Here is a 14,843-nt window from a genome sequence, read left to right as displayed (position 1 = left end):
GGCACGGTGCCACCGAGTCACCAGGCGGAGCCTCTCTCCCTCACTATCTAGTCAGTGCAGTCGGATCGCTGGGGGACCCTTCAGCAGAAAGCAGCTCAAGTCAATTGTTTCTCCAGTGAATGGCTTTCTGTTCCCTGGCATACATTTACCCAGGCATTTAGAGCAGATTTATGCCATTAAACCGAAGGCTGAAGAACAAGGCAGTCTTACAAATATTTACATTAGATCTCTGTCCAAGGCCTCACCGCTGCTGTCGCTGTGCAGCCCAACAGATACCTGCCCCCCCCTGCCCCCCCACCAATGTGGTTATTAACCCCTCCGCCCCCAGCAGTTCCAGGCCCCCGTACAGGAAATCAGCCAAAACGTTTTCTTTTTGTTTGCTCATTTCTTGAGCTTTGCTGGAGAGGTCTCTTCCCGCAGCCCGTGAGGAATAAACAGGGGAACTTAGGCGCTAGCCTGGTCGGACTGCCGAAATATACTTTAGGAAGAATTTCCTAAAATAACTTTGAGCCAAATATTCGAACGGAATTTCTAAGGCGGTTTATTGAATTTAGGGGTGCAGGAACCCTGAAGGCATCATCTCTCCACAATGAAAGTGTCTGGACCTTCAACATTAATTTGTGCTTATTTGCATTAATAATAATGATGATGATGATGAACTCTTTAAGATCGGAAAGGAAAAAAGTCTTTGTAGTTTGGGAGTTGAGTCCCACACACTGAAACAGACCACAAGCATTCTGATCTCGCCTGTTCAACATTCAACGGCACTAATCCTTTAATACCCTACCAACTAATCACCTTCTTCCTTTCAAAACACAACTTCGGAATTGGAAAGCCTATATAAAATTCAAACAGAGTTTACCAATAATGGCCCCGAAGACTTATTTGTGTCCTCAGCTCTCTGGCAACGCGCCTTCCAGGTCTGGGGTGATCCCAGTTCCTTGATCCCAGCGCTCCAGATATTCTAGGTAATCCTTTTAGCTAATCCCACGTTTCTTGCGCCAGGCCTCGCCACCGACTGGGAAGTTTGTACAACACAGAGACACCACAGTGAGCAACACCCCCCCTCTGGGCAGATTAATATCTGTTTCAGACCATCGACAGGCACATTCCTGAGATCCACCGCAGTGCACGGAACTCCGGGCATCCATGGCTCCGGGTAGGGACCCCTGTCCTACCAGGGACTCCTGTTTCCACACTTGAGCGGTCAAAGGTCAGCAGAACAACAAGCCATCCCACCTCACCCCCCCCCTCCTTCTGAGAGGGGCACAAAAATCACTTGGAAGAGTCTTTGAGGATCAGAGGAGTCCACTCCTACTCGCCCCACTGATAGTTTTCTTTAATCTCATTCTATTGATTAAACCTCACTTCAAAGCGGAACCGTGCTGAAGAACCTCTCTCTTCCTGGTCAAAAAAAAAAAAACCATATGGAGCTAATCCTTCGCCTCTGTTGCCACTGGAGCGGCCACCGGAAAGACTATACAGATCTGAGCGCACGGAGAGAGCCGGTTTAATTACAGCCGAACCCCGTCAGGTCTGGCTTCGGCGCTGCAGGACTCGAGCCTAAGTCCTTCGCATTTACTGCACCGTGCATTTGCAAATGGGTTTACCTACGAATCGCAGGCGGTGTATTATTTTCAATACAACCGCTTTTAAGTACACCACAACAGGGAAACAAGACGGATCACAGTTAAAAAAAAACACAAGCTGTATATATATTTTTTTTTCTTCAGCATACAATTGGATTATGCTCTGTCCGGGGGGTTAAAACACCTGCAACGTGATTTTTAATTTCTTTTCAGGCGGGATACTGTGCACATCAGGCAAACGGAGCCTATAAAAATTAATATCTGTGTGGCCTTACATTTTCCCTACACGAAAACAGCTGGCTGTGACAGTTATTGGCGAGTAAAGGACGCGGGTTTGATTATGGCTAGACACTCCAAAAAGGAAGTTCCAGCTTGTACACAATTCACCCCTCAGTTTTTGAAGACAAGTGACAAGGGCGTCAGGAGCACCATGAAGCATGCTTCTCTGCTGCTGTATAAACGTGTTCCATTTTCTAATGCTGGTTTTGATCATTTGGTAAATTAGAGGAGGAAGCTATAATGCAAAAAAAAAAAGAAATAAAGTCCTTCAGGAACGGATGCCTACGTCCCTAATCTGTTTAGTGTTACTAAAATTAAGTATCGAACAAACATTTTGACAAACAGCGCTCAGTTCAATGTTTTACAGTGAACGGAATTAGCAAGGTGTTTCTGTTCGGTACCGCCAGCTAGGCTTTACAATGGAGCCGTAATTAGTGTGAAACTCGTGCGCCTGAGACGGCGGCCGCAGGCCAGAGCGATCGGGCACGATACAGAATCACGCACCAAACCTGCACACCAAAACAGGCAACTTTTGCACCTGTGCCACGACGAGCGGGTGATCCTGGAAGAACGAGTGGTAAACAAAAACACTTTGCAGGACGGTAGTCAGTGACAACCAATTGCTTTATTGCGTGTTAATTACAAGCCTATCAGATGCTGCTGACACCCTCACCCCCCCCCCCCCCAAAAAATGGGAATAATTTACTTTCCTCGCTCTTGTTCCATGCTCCATGAAATGCCACTTCACGAGGGAAAAGAAAAGGAAAGGAAAAATAACAAAACGGGAGAGGAAAAAAATCCCTTCAAACGGACCCAGGGAAAATTCTAGCAGCTTCTTCTCTCGCACCTCTCAATCAATTCATTTAAATGCAAAACCAAGAGAAACTGAAAAAACAAACCCTCCTGCTAAAAACGCTCAATTTACTGACAGGCAAATGGCTTCATGCTGCCACTTAATCTCATTTCTTGCATAATGCCCTCTAATTAGCATATCAAAGTGAATTAATACTTCTGGGGCATTAGCGATGAGAAAATCTGCTCTAGGCTTACAATAGCAGTTAGGAAAGAGCGAAGACTCTTCCAAAACACCACTGACCACTTTGCATTGCAAAATGCTTCCAGCTCACCCTTCTCTCTGGGCTTTTGGCCTGTTTTTTATTGCCGCACAGCCGAGGCCCCGGGTCCGATCGGACAGGAGGCGTCACAGGGTCCTATCGGGTTACAGGGTATAGCCGCCACACCACCAGCCTGCCCGCCCGGGCGAACACGAGCCCCCGCCCGGACTGGCCCGTGCTGACCGCCGGCACTCTGCTCCCCGCAGGTGAGGCAACCGCACCGGCTGCACCGCCAAGGCTTAAGCAACACAACAACAAAAGCTCTGCAATGTTCTGTCCTTCCTTCTTCACGGAAGCTCCATTGTCAAAAGAAAAAAAGAGCAAGAAACGCGCTGATTGTGCTCCTTCCTGTCGTGCTGGAATGGACTTTTTGCAAACGCCTGAAACCGTCGACGTGTATTCCTAGCGCACGGGGAGCATTTTCCGATGCCCACTACACTGCGGCGAGTTGGGGGGGGGCTGGTCATGCCAGCACGGCCCCCACAGACGACAGTAAACGTTATTAAAAAGAGAGTCACCATCTGCACAGGACCCCTCTGCTCCTTCGCACGACACGGCGGTGCGCGACGCCCTCGCAGGCGTGGGAGCCCGAGGACACCGGCGTGAACCGGGCCGGCGAGCCGGGGGTCCAGCCGGGCTGACCCGCCGGGCCGCCGGCTCTCCTCAGACAGGAGGGCGCAGCATTAAAGCCACGGTTTGCTGCCCAGCTGAGAATCTGCATCACGCTCTTTTTTATTTTAAACAGTTTGGATCATGACATGAAAATTACGCTGTCAAAAATCATCTAATAATCACACTGCTCATGGTCTTTAATCTAACAGGCCCCCTTCCCCCCTCTTTCTAAACAGATGTACATAACAAAACATTTTTTTTTCTGTCACTGTTTGCATGGTTACCAAGCAAACATTTCAGTTTCAGTTTACCACGTTTGGAATCTAAGCTTTCATTAAATCGAAACACAATATAACAATGAAAGTCTCATCTCTCCCCTCACTTCGTCAGGTTTGTTTTTTCTTCTTCTTAACGATATAAAAAGCGACTCCCCCTCGGAGCCCGGCAGACCCGGGACCAGCCCGCCTCTCGCTCACGGTCCCCGGGACCAGCCCGGCCTGACGAGCGCTTGTCTGCTCTCTTCCACGGCAGGAGAGCTTGGACGTCTTGTGTAGCTGTTTGCGTGCAGCTCTTTCTTTTCTTTTCTTTTTGTTTAATTATTTTTGCTTCTCCAACGTGCTCTTCTGCAGAAGCGGCTACTGACGGTTCAGCCGCTACACGTTACGGCGGGTTGCTCTCGGTCAAACTGAGCGGAGCGCTGCCTTTGTAATCCACGGAAAGGTCGGGGAGGAAGCCGAACGGAAAACCTCAGAAGAAGGGGTTTTGAAATGTCACCCGCCAAGCGCACTTGACAGCTACCGCAGATCCGCTCAGACTCGTCAGCCGAGCGCCTCGGGTACGACGGGGCCTGCTGTCCGGACCCGCGGTACCGGCGCGGTCCGCTGTCCCTCCACAAGGACCCCCAGAAACAGGGGCGACACTACGGGTCAGGAGGTTCCAGGAAAACCAGGCCCCCCCCGAAACTAAAATTTCACACGGCGCTTCCAGGTCCTACAGATATGTCCTCCTATAAATCTGAATATTTCATTGCGGGTGTCGTTTAAAACCTGATATTTCATGGTCAACGAAGAGCTTGAAACACAAATACGAAAGGCTGCGCAGCACGGTGACAGAGAAATGCAGTTTTAGAAATACTGTACTGAGTGTGTATTGTATCAGAGGTATACATATTAAAAATCTTTATTGTCCAAAGCAAACATTTAGAGTATGTTGTTAAACAGCTCGTACCACGGTCTTTTCTTTACTTGAAAGGTTGTTTTTAGGCTATCGGATTTTGTTTAGAAAATATCTAGTTCTCCGCCTGAGGTGGCTAACCACTAAAACACAATGTAGCTCAGGACTGGTGGCAAAACACACACACACGCGTTTTCTCACACAGGTGGAAAAGAGAACTGCTTTCAAGAGGAAGGAGTTTATCAAGGGAAGGTTCCCTTATCGCCCAGATAAGAGTGTGTCATTCAACAGGTCTGCTGAGAAAACAAACACAGCCCGGCTCTCAGAGGGAGAATTCGCTAAATCAACACACAGGGTGAGCTCTCGCACAGGGAAAGCTCTTCAGATGAAAAAGCAAAAAAAGACGAGAAGGGCCAGAACCTTGACTGGAAAGACAGTTTAACGGGGTCTTAACACTAATAAGTTTGAGGGGGGGGGGGGGGGAGGCGTTTAGGATTAACAACAGACCAATTTAAAAGAAAGTAACGAAAAAAATACCTTGTTAGTACTTTAGCCCCTGCTTGAAAGCAAACCTTTCAGACAAGCTGCATCAATGGGATTATAGCAGATTACAGCACCTCATCTGGTAAACAAGCTCATTTAAATAATTAGCATACTTAGGGACTCTATTCTTCATGCATATTTAATTAGCGCTCTAATACAATATACAGTATAGAAATGTAATCTATGGAGCCCTATACGTGCTCCAGCGAGGGGGGGGGGGAGGGGCCCAGCGAGAGAGCAGGGGCCTCGCTCATCGGGCGCTCTGGAGAGCTCGACTCTGCTCCCGGCTCTGCTGAGGATCCCCTGGACAGGGGGCACGGCTCTGTGCCAGAGGCAGGCAACCGCCACGATCTTCAAACCACCACGTCCACGGATCACGGACTTCCTCACTCATTCAGCACCTCCTACTCAGAACACAAAACAGACTCTCGGGTGCGTGGTGGCCTGCGTGTTTTCCCATATGTTAAGTCGTCTCTGTTGCCTACAACTCTTAGCGCTGTCCAGGTCTCGGGATAAAATAACGTTCTAAGGCCACAGTTGTTCATAAGATGCCCCTTCAGCATAAAGTGTTATTGGTAACAAAATGTGACACTTTCAAATGTAAAACTGAATAAACGGCACGTTAGCCATCGCAGTTCATGGTCTCCCCAAGCACCACAGTGAGGTTCGTGTGCCTCCCGAATTCTGTGTACCCCCACTACAAGGTGCCACTCTTCAGGCTACTGTCCTGGTATTCCCGGCATTCCAAACAGACTGCAGGCTGCATTAGGAGAGGGGAAATTAGAAGCATCAGAAAAAGCTGCAGGAAACCTCCTCCTAGGCAGTTCGTTGACTTTATACAAGCGCAATGTTCCTGGCTGTCAGCACTATGTGTTTTCTTTAAGCAAAATGTGTTACAGATTGAACACTGGTGAGCTACTCTTGATAAATCTGTCACCATTTATAAAATCCAGATCAGCAATAACAGGCAACACAGATACAGAGGAACATGAATGTGCAGTATATCTACATATCAGCATGCAATTCGAGCGGATCGTCCCTGACTACGAAATGTGTGTATATATATATATTTACACTACAACTAATAAACCCTCCTGTGCTGGAACAGCGTGTGTCTGCTGACAGCTGCGCGGCCCCACGCGTGTCACTTTCCCCCTCGTCTCCCACAATCGCTCTGCCCTCCCCTTGTGAATTCTTCAGGCTGTCACCCCGGGGCTAAAACATTTAGTGGTCACTTTCCTTTTTGCGCTCTGAAGCACACCTCAAGCCAGCCGGACTGACCCCCCCCCCCCTCCCCAGAGGACACCTCCCGCAGCGCACAAGTTCATTAAGTTTTATGATCTTTCCCCAAGTCGCTCCAGCTTAGGAGTCTCGCACAGGCCACAAATCTGGCACACCGTGACGCGCGCGATTAGCACGGCGCAGTCAAGGGGTGTCTTCGGGGGCCGGGGTTTCCGAACACCCCCAGCGGCCCCCGAAAGCAAACAACAGCACTGGCCCCCGCACAGCTGGGTCACCCAGGGTCACCGGCAGGACTCGCGAGCGCATCTCAGTGTTGCACACGAGCATTTTGTTAAGCAACAAACCGTCAGAACCTTTCCTCCCTCCAGTCAGGCCTACAACACAATTGCACGAATATATATATATATATTATGTGGTAATACTCTGTGAACTTTTTTGTCATCTTGAGTGCGTACCTAGGCTATGTCTCAGTAATGAGATACATCCGCTAACATCTCTGTCTCAGCGCGCGTCTCCACAGCAATGTTCGCCCGAGACTGTCCCTGATCAGCACCGAGCACAGGGGCAGCCCGTCACGCTGATCACTACCATCCACACCTCCGGAACAAGCTTCGACGCGCCCTGCTCAAAAGTCAGTCTGTTTGTTTTTGTCTCCAAACGGGATTTATTTTTTTGTCGCCCGCTAGTTTCTTTTATTTCAAAAACAAAAACGCATTACGACGAAATGTCCAAACCAGCCTAAAACCGCCTGGCCTCGGGACGGCCGTAAGCGCCAGACTGAGGGGGGGCTGGAGAAGAGAAGAGAAGAGACGGACAGGCACGCAGGAGTCACCCCAGCGCCGCGCCAGGCGAGTGGAGTCCCGCGTTCTCGAGTCTTTCTTCGGCTGCGCGTCGGCCGCGCTCACCGCTCCTCTCTCTGGGTGTCGCTTCTGGAGGGCAGAACGGTACTGAACCCGCTCGCTATTAACACGACGAGACCAGACGCCCAGTGTCCGGATCATACACCCCATGGACTGCTCTCAACGGCAACCAGGAACACCCAAACTCGCCTGTGTTACTATGTTACTTGAAGGGGGGGGGGGGTATTACGAGTGATGTTAACTTTCTAGGTAGGGCTCGAAATTACATAACTTTCACGCGCGGCTCCTGCAGATGTGAAGGGTCTCTGCTTCGTCTTGCTCACCCAACGCAATCTGCTCGGGCTGACGGCGAGACAAGCCGGCCCCGCACCCCTCGGCCCCTCGCCTCGCCGGCAGACCCCCACCCCCCCACACACACACACACATCCCGGCTGCATTTACACGCCTCACCTCTGCGGCCGGGGCAACGCGCGCCCTTTCCGGGACTCCCCGCGTCCGTCCGCGCCCCAAGTCTGTTAGTCTTTCTCTCCTTTGGAAATGGGAACTCGTGTTTGTAATCAGGGAGCGCCCCCCCAGCACCCCCCTGTCAGTGCGATAAAGCGGATAGGAGCAGCAGGGATCCCAGCAAACTTTTGACTTCGCCTCCTGAGTTTGGATCCGCACTCCTTCTGCAGCACTGAGCGCCCCGCGTCGCTGCCCGAGAGCTCGTTTGATCTGGAGAGCTCCACCAAACACCCCCGGCTGTTGTGAAGCAGTGACAAATGTTAATGCTTTGTGTCATCAAACCTATTCCCGGACACTCGCCTCTCCCCTCCACACTCGGGCTGGGGGGTCCTGACCGCCCCAGATACCCAGAATAATCCAACCCGAGCCTTCACTTGTGCACGACACAGTACAGGCTATTCTGCCGAGGTCTTGAGCTGCAGAGCGGCCTTGTTAAATATTATTGCAAAATATTGCACCAGCTCACGCAGAAATTAATCGCCACCTCCGGTGACAAACAGACTGGAGCAAGAAGAATAAAAATCCCCAAAGTCACGTACAATATATAATCATATCATCTCTACAGACACAGCGAGTTGAAAGCTTAATCGTTTAAAATTAAAATGTCTACTTTTTTTTAAATCGAGGCATTCTTAGATTTCTTTCATTAAAAAAAAAATATTTCAACAAGAAAAAATATAAACTCCTTTCATTTCCGAGTGAGTGCTCTATTAATATGTTTAATAAGGGGGAAACCGCGAGTCTGATCCGCCGCGGGGGAAAAAAAAAAGAGGTTTTCGCCTTCAACACCTTCAGCTAAACACTATTTCCACGCGGGGCTTATCCCGGCACAACTTTTAATTAAGCCGGTTCTTTTAATTGATTGATTTACAAAGAATTTGGTACCGACCGCAAATGCCGTTTTGCGAATTTAAATGCAAAATATAAAAACCACGCGATTGCAGACCCCCGAACGGAGAAAAAGAACATATTTCTCCGTGACAAAAGCTGGTGATATCCAACATCAGCGCACCTATGTGATATCCTCTGCGCGTCGAACACGGTATTTTCCACATTCCCCGTGTTTTCATGTCTGTTTCATAACTAGTCTCCGTGTCTACAGAATTTCTAATTCAACATTTTTATTCAGTTTCAGTCATGTCATTTCTTAGTATTTTTTTTTAGTTCTGCACGAATGACAATTTAAATGTCAAATTCCGACAGGACGTCAGCCCGCTGGTTTGAAATAATTTTCACTTGGTGAACCAGGAGGCAGAGCAACTTTCACTACCCTCACTGCCTGCTCGCACTATTTGTCTGTACTCCTCTGCCGAGTTCAGTCGGTTACCCTTGAACACAGTGTGTTTGTGTAACTGACACTCCCGGTTGTAACTTTGTGTAGCATTGTGTGCAAACTGAAACCTTCCAGAGCCGTTCGCCCGGTTTGCTCGGGCTTGTGGGAATAAATAAAATATAAAACCGTAAAATACATTGTTGCACTAAGACAAGTGTCCTGACTGGGTTCTGCTTTGCAATTGAATAAGACACGGAAATATATATATATAAGAATTGACGCAGAGCTTAAATGCTACAGATTTGTTTGAGAAATCCTAACACATACCACCGTATAATGAGAGACCGTGATTTGCACACACACACACAAAAAGAAACGGTGTATTCTGCGAGTGAATGGAAAAAAAAAACAGATGATATGTGCGGCTCGCGTTTCAATCGCAAATGTGTGTGTGGGTTTTTTTTTTACAAATACAATAAAAAATCGCCTGGAAAACGGGGGAAACTGAGCAGCTGCTGTCCGCTCGGCTGTTTTCCTCCTGTCCGAGACACCTCACATACAAAGAGGCGCTTCGGCGAGCGGGTCGGCTCTTCCTTTCCACACCGAAGAGCCCCGAGGAAGGCGGGTTGTGCTCTCTGCGTGATATACTATCGTCTTCATACACAGTTTCATTGCGCGGCGTGTTATGAATTGTACAATTGACTTTAAATGTATTACGTTTTGTGATACAGGAGGAAGGCGTGGGGAGAGAGGGGACAGGGGGGGAAAAAGCAAGATGGCGGCAAAGACGCGTTTTCAATTGAGCCAGGAGAGTGCTGCCCTGCTCGTCCTCGCTCGTTACTTCTTCTCATCGATTTCTGAACACGAAAAAAAATGTGCCTTCCTTACCTGTTTTCTCTTTAATTTCGCAGAGGACGCTGAAGAGCGCAGGTTTCATCCTGTGGCAGTTCAATCCGTGTTTCCTATTACAGTATACGGCAAGAAACAGAAAACATGATATACAACACTGCAAAACAACTTTTTTTAAAAATCACAATACTGTGCGCATCTCCTCATTTCCTACAATCATCCCGTCTAGCGAGCATTAAATGAATATTCCATTTATTTATTTGTAATTATAATATTGCCTATCCCTGATCAAATAAACTCTTTTCGACAGGTGACGGGCCACAAAATTCGGGTTCTCGGCATGAGCGTTAAATTCTGCTGCAATCAGTCATTTCCAAAGAACCTAAAATAATTGATCAGATACTCAGAACCTAGTTTATTACAACGTTATTGTTTTACAGTGAGGCTGTAGCTCAGTGGGAAAGAGGTGACAATCCAGTGTAAAACACAGGTTACACAAAACCACACGCTGAGCAATTGAACTTGAGCTTGAGCAAGTTCTTATTTAGCAGTTTGAAACGTTGTATTTTTTTTTTCAGTAAATAGAAATTATTCAGCCTGTTTTTAGAATGATTTCTATACTTTCGGACCAGGCGTCTCCGGGTCTTTAACAGGTAACAGTCTGTAAAATGCTGGGCTACAAATGTATCTTGCACGCTTGCTTGTTTTTACACTGTGCACACACATGTACATAAACATCAGCACCAGAGCACTTTGCAACAATATATCTACAATACCTCTGCTTTTCAAGATTTTAAAGACACTACTGCCCGCTCCATAAATAAGGGCTTCCCCGTGAATTTAAAAATAAAGAGATAAAGAGAAAATCCCTTTTTTTTTTACTACGATGACAACCGGGTGTACATCCGAGAAGCAAGAAAGATACTTTGCCTCCCAAGAGTTAAAGAGAAATGGCACAAGCGCCACAATATAACTTATCTACATCTGCCCCCTTGTCCCGCTATATTTAAAAAAATATATATACCACACAGCCAATAAATATGGCCATTTTGATCCATGCGATTCTAATTTTAGTAGCGACAGCATTACCACTAGACTGGCTCTAAAGGTTCATCATAGGTTAGCGATCATACATGCAACAAATCTGAGGTAATTTTAGAAAAGGAACCAACTTTGCTTGCGCCTCGTCCAGACTTTGGTCAGTAATGGTCATTATTTGGTGCAGAATGTCCCCGATGTCTTGTTTCCTGCCGTCCCCATCTGTCCCTTCATGTCCGTGTGGAGGAGGCAGGGACATCCCTCCTTGCACCGAGTGGCCAGCCAGACTGACACCGCCGAGAGTCTGCATTATCCGGGACTGCTCGTCCATGCTCTGCCGCAGCACAATCAATGCGTTTCTCGGGGAGAGACAACGCTCGGAGCCAGGAAGGAAAATAAAAAAAAAAGGGGGGGATTTTCGGGACAAAATCACATACAAGGAGGAATTCGGTGGGCGCGCGGGAAAGAAAGAGAGGCTGAGAGGAGGGGAAATGGATCAAAAAATTAAAAGAAGCACAACTAAGAATCTCTATTTTTATAGCTGTAATTGTACCGGCAGCAATCGCGTGTCCAGAAATCACTTTTTTCGCGTTTGTGGGTTTTTATTTTCTTCCTCGATCCGAAGTAGCTTTAGAATTGCAGGATCAATATTACGCTGGTAGTTGTATTGAGGCACCAGTATCAATTCTGTACTTCAGTTATTGATACGTCGGCAACCGGATGACAGCTCGCGTGTCTTTGCCCGTCTTCAGACCTTCTCGCCCGGTTTTGCGTGCGATTTGGCGTCTCGTGCTATAGCTCCTTGCACATTGTTTTCATGTGTTTGTAGAGTCTTCTCTCGGCTTGTTCTCCCCGTGCAAATCTTCTTGCAAACTTGCCAGAATCCCCATTAAACCAGCAGGGAACCCCCCCAAAAAAACCTTTCCAAAAGCTAAAGTTGCACGCACAAAAAAAAAAGAAAAAAATGAAGAAAAAAATTAAAAAGCACAGCAAAACATGCACTACCTGTGTATAGCGTGCGTCTTGCTATGTAACAAAGGGTAAAGACACCCAACACATAAGTAAAATCAAATTTGAAAAAAAAAATAGAGAGATATTTTAAATGCCCAGGACCAGCAGCGGCGACAGTAAGAATGATGGTGATGATGACAACAATTAAAAAATAAAAACAAAAAAAAAAGTTTTGGAGCTTCTTTTACGGGGGGCGGAAAAATAAAAGAGGCCAAAAAAAAAAGACAGAATCGCCAGAAAAAAATAATAAATTAATTACGCGCTGTAAAGCAATGCGCAAAAAGACCTGGCTGTTGAAATTTATGAGCCCGGATCCCTGACTCTGTGTGCTTTATGGTGTTTGATGGCCGCGCTAGTGAGCGATTGACAAGGTGCCAGTGTCACTCACTCAGTGCAGACGTGTCAGACCGCGCGCAGAGAGGCAGCATCCCAATGAGAGCGCGCGGCCCGCCCACGAGAGGAGGGGTCTGAGTCCGTGGCGCCGCCGCGCGCAGAGACCCCGGCGAACACACCGCTCGAGCCACGCTAATGGCCCCGGTGATGATGATGGTGATAATAATCACGACACGCGGGGAACGCGTTAAATAAAGAACGCGTCCTCCTCCACACCCCCCTCTCCGTCTCTCTCTCTCTCTTTTTTTTTTGGTTTTTGTTCTCCTGGCTGCACTGGAAGGCGCTATATATGCAAAACAAATGCCCCGTCGGCTGACACGTCTCACCAGCGCTGGACGGGCGCGCTGTGCGCTAAAACAAACACAGCCAAGGCAGGAGGAGGAGGAGGAGGAAAAAAAAAGTCCACACACTTCAAGCCCCGAGTTTTATATGGTTTGATACAGAAGTGATAATGAATTGCTCGGGCTCTCCGCTTTTCAAGACCGCGGCTCTGCCTCCCCTCGCCCAGCGCTGCTCGGAAGGTGGGCGGGCGGGGGGCCATGTTCTCGTATCGCGAAGGGCCGCTGTCCAATCCCCGCCGCGCTCGGGGCCTGACCGACAGCGGCGCCGGCCAATAGGCGGGGAGCTCTGGCAGGCCCCGGCCCGCCCCCCAGGGTCCGCCACCTCCAGCATGGCCGTGCAAGGCAGCCGGCAACTTCTGATTGGCCGTTGCCACGGGTGACATCAACCGCACGCGCAGGCGGCGCTGCTCTGTCCCTTGCTACAGTTGCTATGGCAGCAGACGAGCAGAACGGAGCGGGGATGCGAGGATGTGCGCATGGTAGCACCACGAGCAGGCGTGCTCGCGCGGGGCTCTGCTCGTGGGGGTGTTCTCAGTAAAGGTGACGTGTTCTCCAAACCCTTACCTGCCGGCCTCGTCCGACCGCTCCTTAAACTCATCCCTCCGGACACTTAGAGTAAACACTGGAAAGGCATTTTTTTTTATTCTTTTCCTTTTTCAAATAGATTTTATTCTCTGAAAACTACACACTTTTCTTCTAACGCCCCCAGACAAACTCGCCGAGGTATTTTCAAGAAGAATTCACTGTCGCCCGACGGAGAGAAACAAAGTACGTGGTAAATGTGTGTGATGTATTTATGCATTAGTCCACTCGCACTGTTAAACTGAAAACGAGTTTTTCTTTGTAACTTTTAATAACTGTAACTGTTATTGTTATCACCGAATATCCCATCGTTTATTCCCGTAATCAGACCTTAAATAAAAAAAAACTAATGAATTATTATTATTATTAATGGAAATAAGCACAAACTAATGTTGAGGATTGAGGAAAGATGATATTTTTAGGATTCCTGTACCCTGATTTCAACAAACCGTCTGAGAAATTCAATCGGATTTTTTGCTGTTATCACAACACGTTCTTCCTAAAATATATTTTAGGCTAGTGCACCAGTTCCCCGTTTTCTGTACAATTTTAGGCTGTACGTTAAATTTTTGTTCACATTTAGGGTTATTTTTTAACTGTGTCTTACGTGTGACTCACTACAGCCGACAAGAGGTACAGAAGTGAAGTTCTGAAGTTAATTTAGCGCTTGTTGGTCATCCAGCGTTTTATAGTTTTGTGCAGAACTGCAAGAAACACGCGATGGTACAAACACACGCGTACGTTATTTTTGCAAAGTTGGCAGTCAGTGGGGTTACATGATGTTCCGCTTACTGGAATAAACGTTCATATTTTTAAAGAGGGATTTTTGCACATTGTCAGTTTTTTTTTTTTACTTTTAAAATACCGTGAGGGAACAATTGCATTACAAATAAGTCCTGAAAGTGTCTACAATCAAATTTAACGAATAAAATAAATGCTTGATTTGGACAATTAAATTAAAACATACAAGTACGCCCCAAAAATAGTGCATTCGGATAACTGGATAATTTTGCAAAATGGAATATATGTTATTTTCTGACAATTATGTAGTATAGCCCATCTATCGACTGTGCAGTAAGCCGGACGTTTCTGCTCCGGGGTGCAGCTAACTGCCGCCTCGAGCTGAGGCGTGTCCGCGTGCCTGTCTGCACGGGGCTGTGGTACCGGCTGGCCGCCGCGCGCGGAGAGGACCCGGACCGCGAGCCGCGGTTTGAACTTGACCTCGGGAGCGGAGGGAGCGCGCCGCTCGCCAGAGGCGTCAATAAGCACGGCTCGCGGGTGGGCGCCTCGGTCAGGCTGTGGACGTGCCACCGCATCGGTCACCTTTCAAACCCGTACCCGCCGAAGAGCCAGCTAGCCGCCTAAGGGAACCGGACCGACTTGTAAAAATCCAGAAGACCTGCAGGGATCTTTGTGTGTTTACAGGCGAGCGACTGCAA

General features: G+C 48.0%; 1 protein-coding gene across 4 annotated transcripts in view; it reads right to left on the bottom strand.

Annotated features, from left to right (window-relative positions):
• pbx3b (pre-B-cell leukemia homeobox 3b) overlaps window positions 1–12,997 on the bottom strand; it is a 92,319-nt gene extending 79,322 nt beyond the window's left edge. For 3 of the 4 annotated variants that reach the window (XM_088940368.1, XM_088940370.1, XM_088940371.1), the window contains exons 1-2: window positions 11,212–12,449; window positions 10,079–10,152 (exon numbers count right to left, since the gene is read on the bottom strand). In XM_088940368.1, the coding sequence (XP_088796494.1) occupies window positions 10,079–10,152; window positions 11,212–11,408 (271 nt within the window). In that variant the 5' untranslated portion in view covers window positions 11,409–12,449. Of the gene's footprint in view, window positions 1–10,078; window positions 10,153–11,211 lie in introns of all 4 variants that reach the window. The other variant, XM_088940369.1, reaches the window with a different exon arrangement.
• Between the last annotated feature and the right edge of the window lie 1,846 nt (window positions 12,998–14,843).

This window comes from Atractosteus spatula, chromosome 23 (assembly GCF_055471065.1).
Source record: "Atractosteus spatula isolate fAtrSpa1 chromosome 23, fAtrSpa1.hap1, whole genome shotgun sequence".
Lineage (NCBI taxonomy): Eukaryota > Metazoa > Chordata > Actinopteri > Semionotiformes > Lepisosteidae > Atractosteus > Atractosteus spatula.
This window is presented reverse-complemented; position numbering and strand designations above follow the sequence as displayed.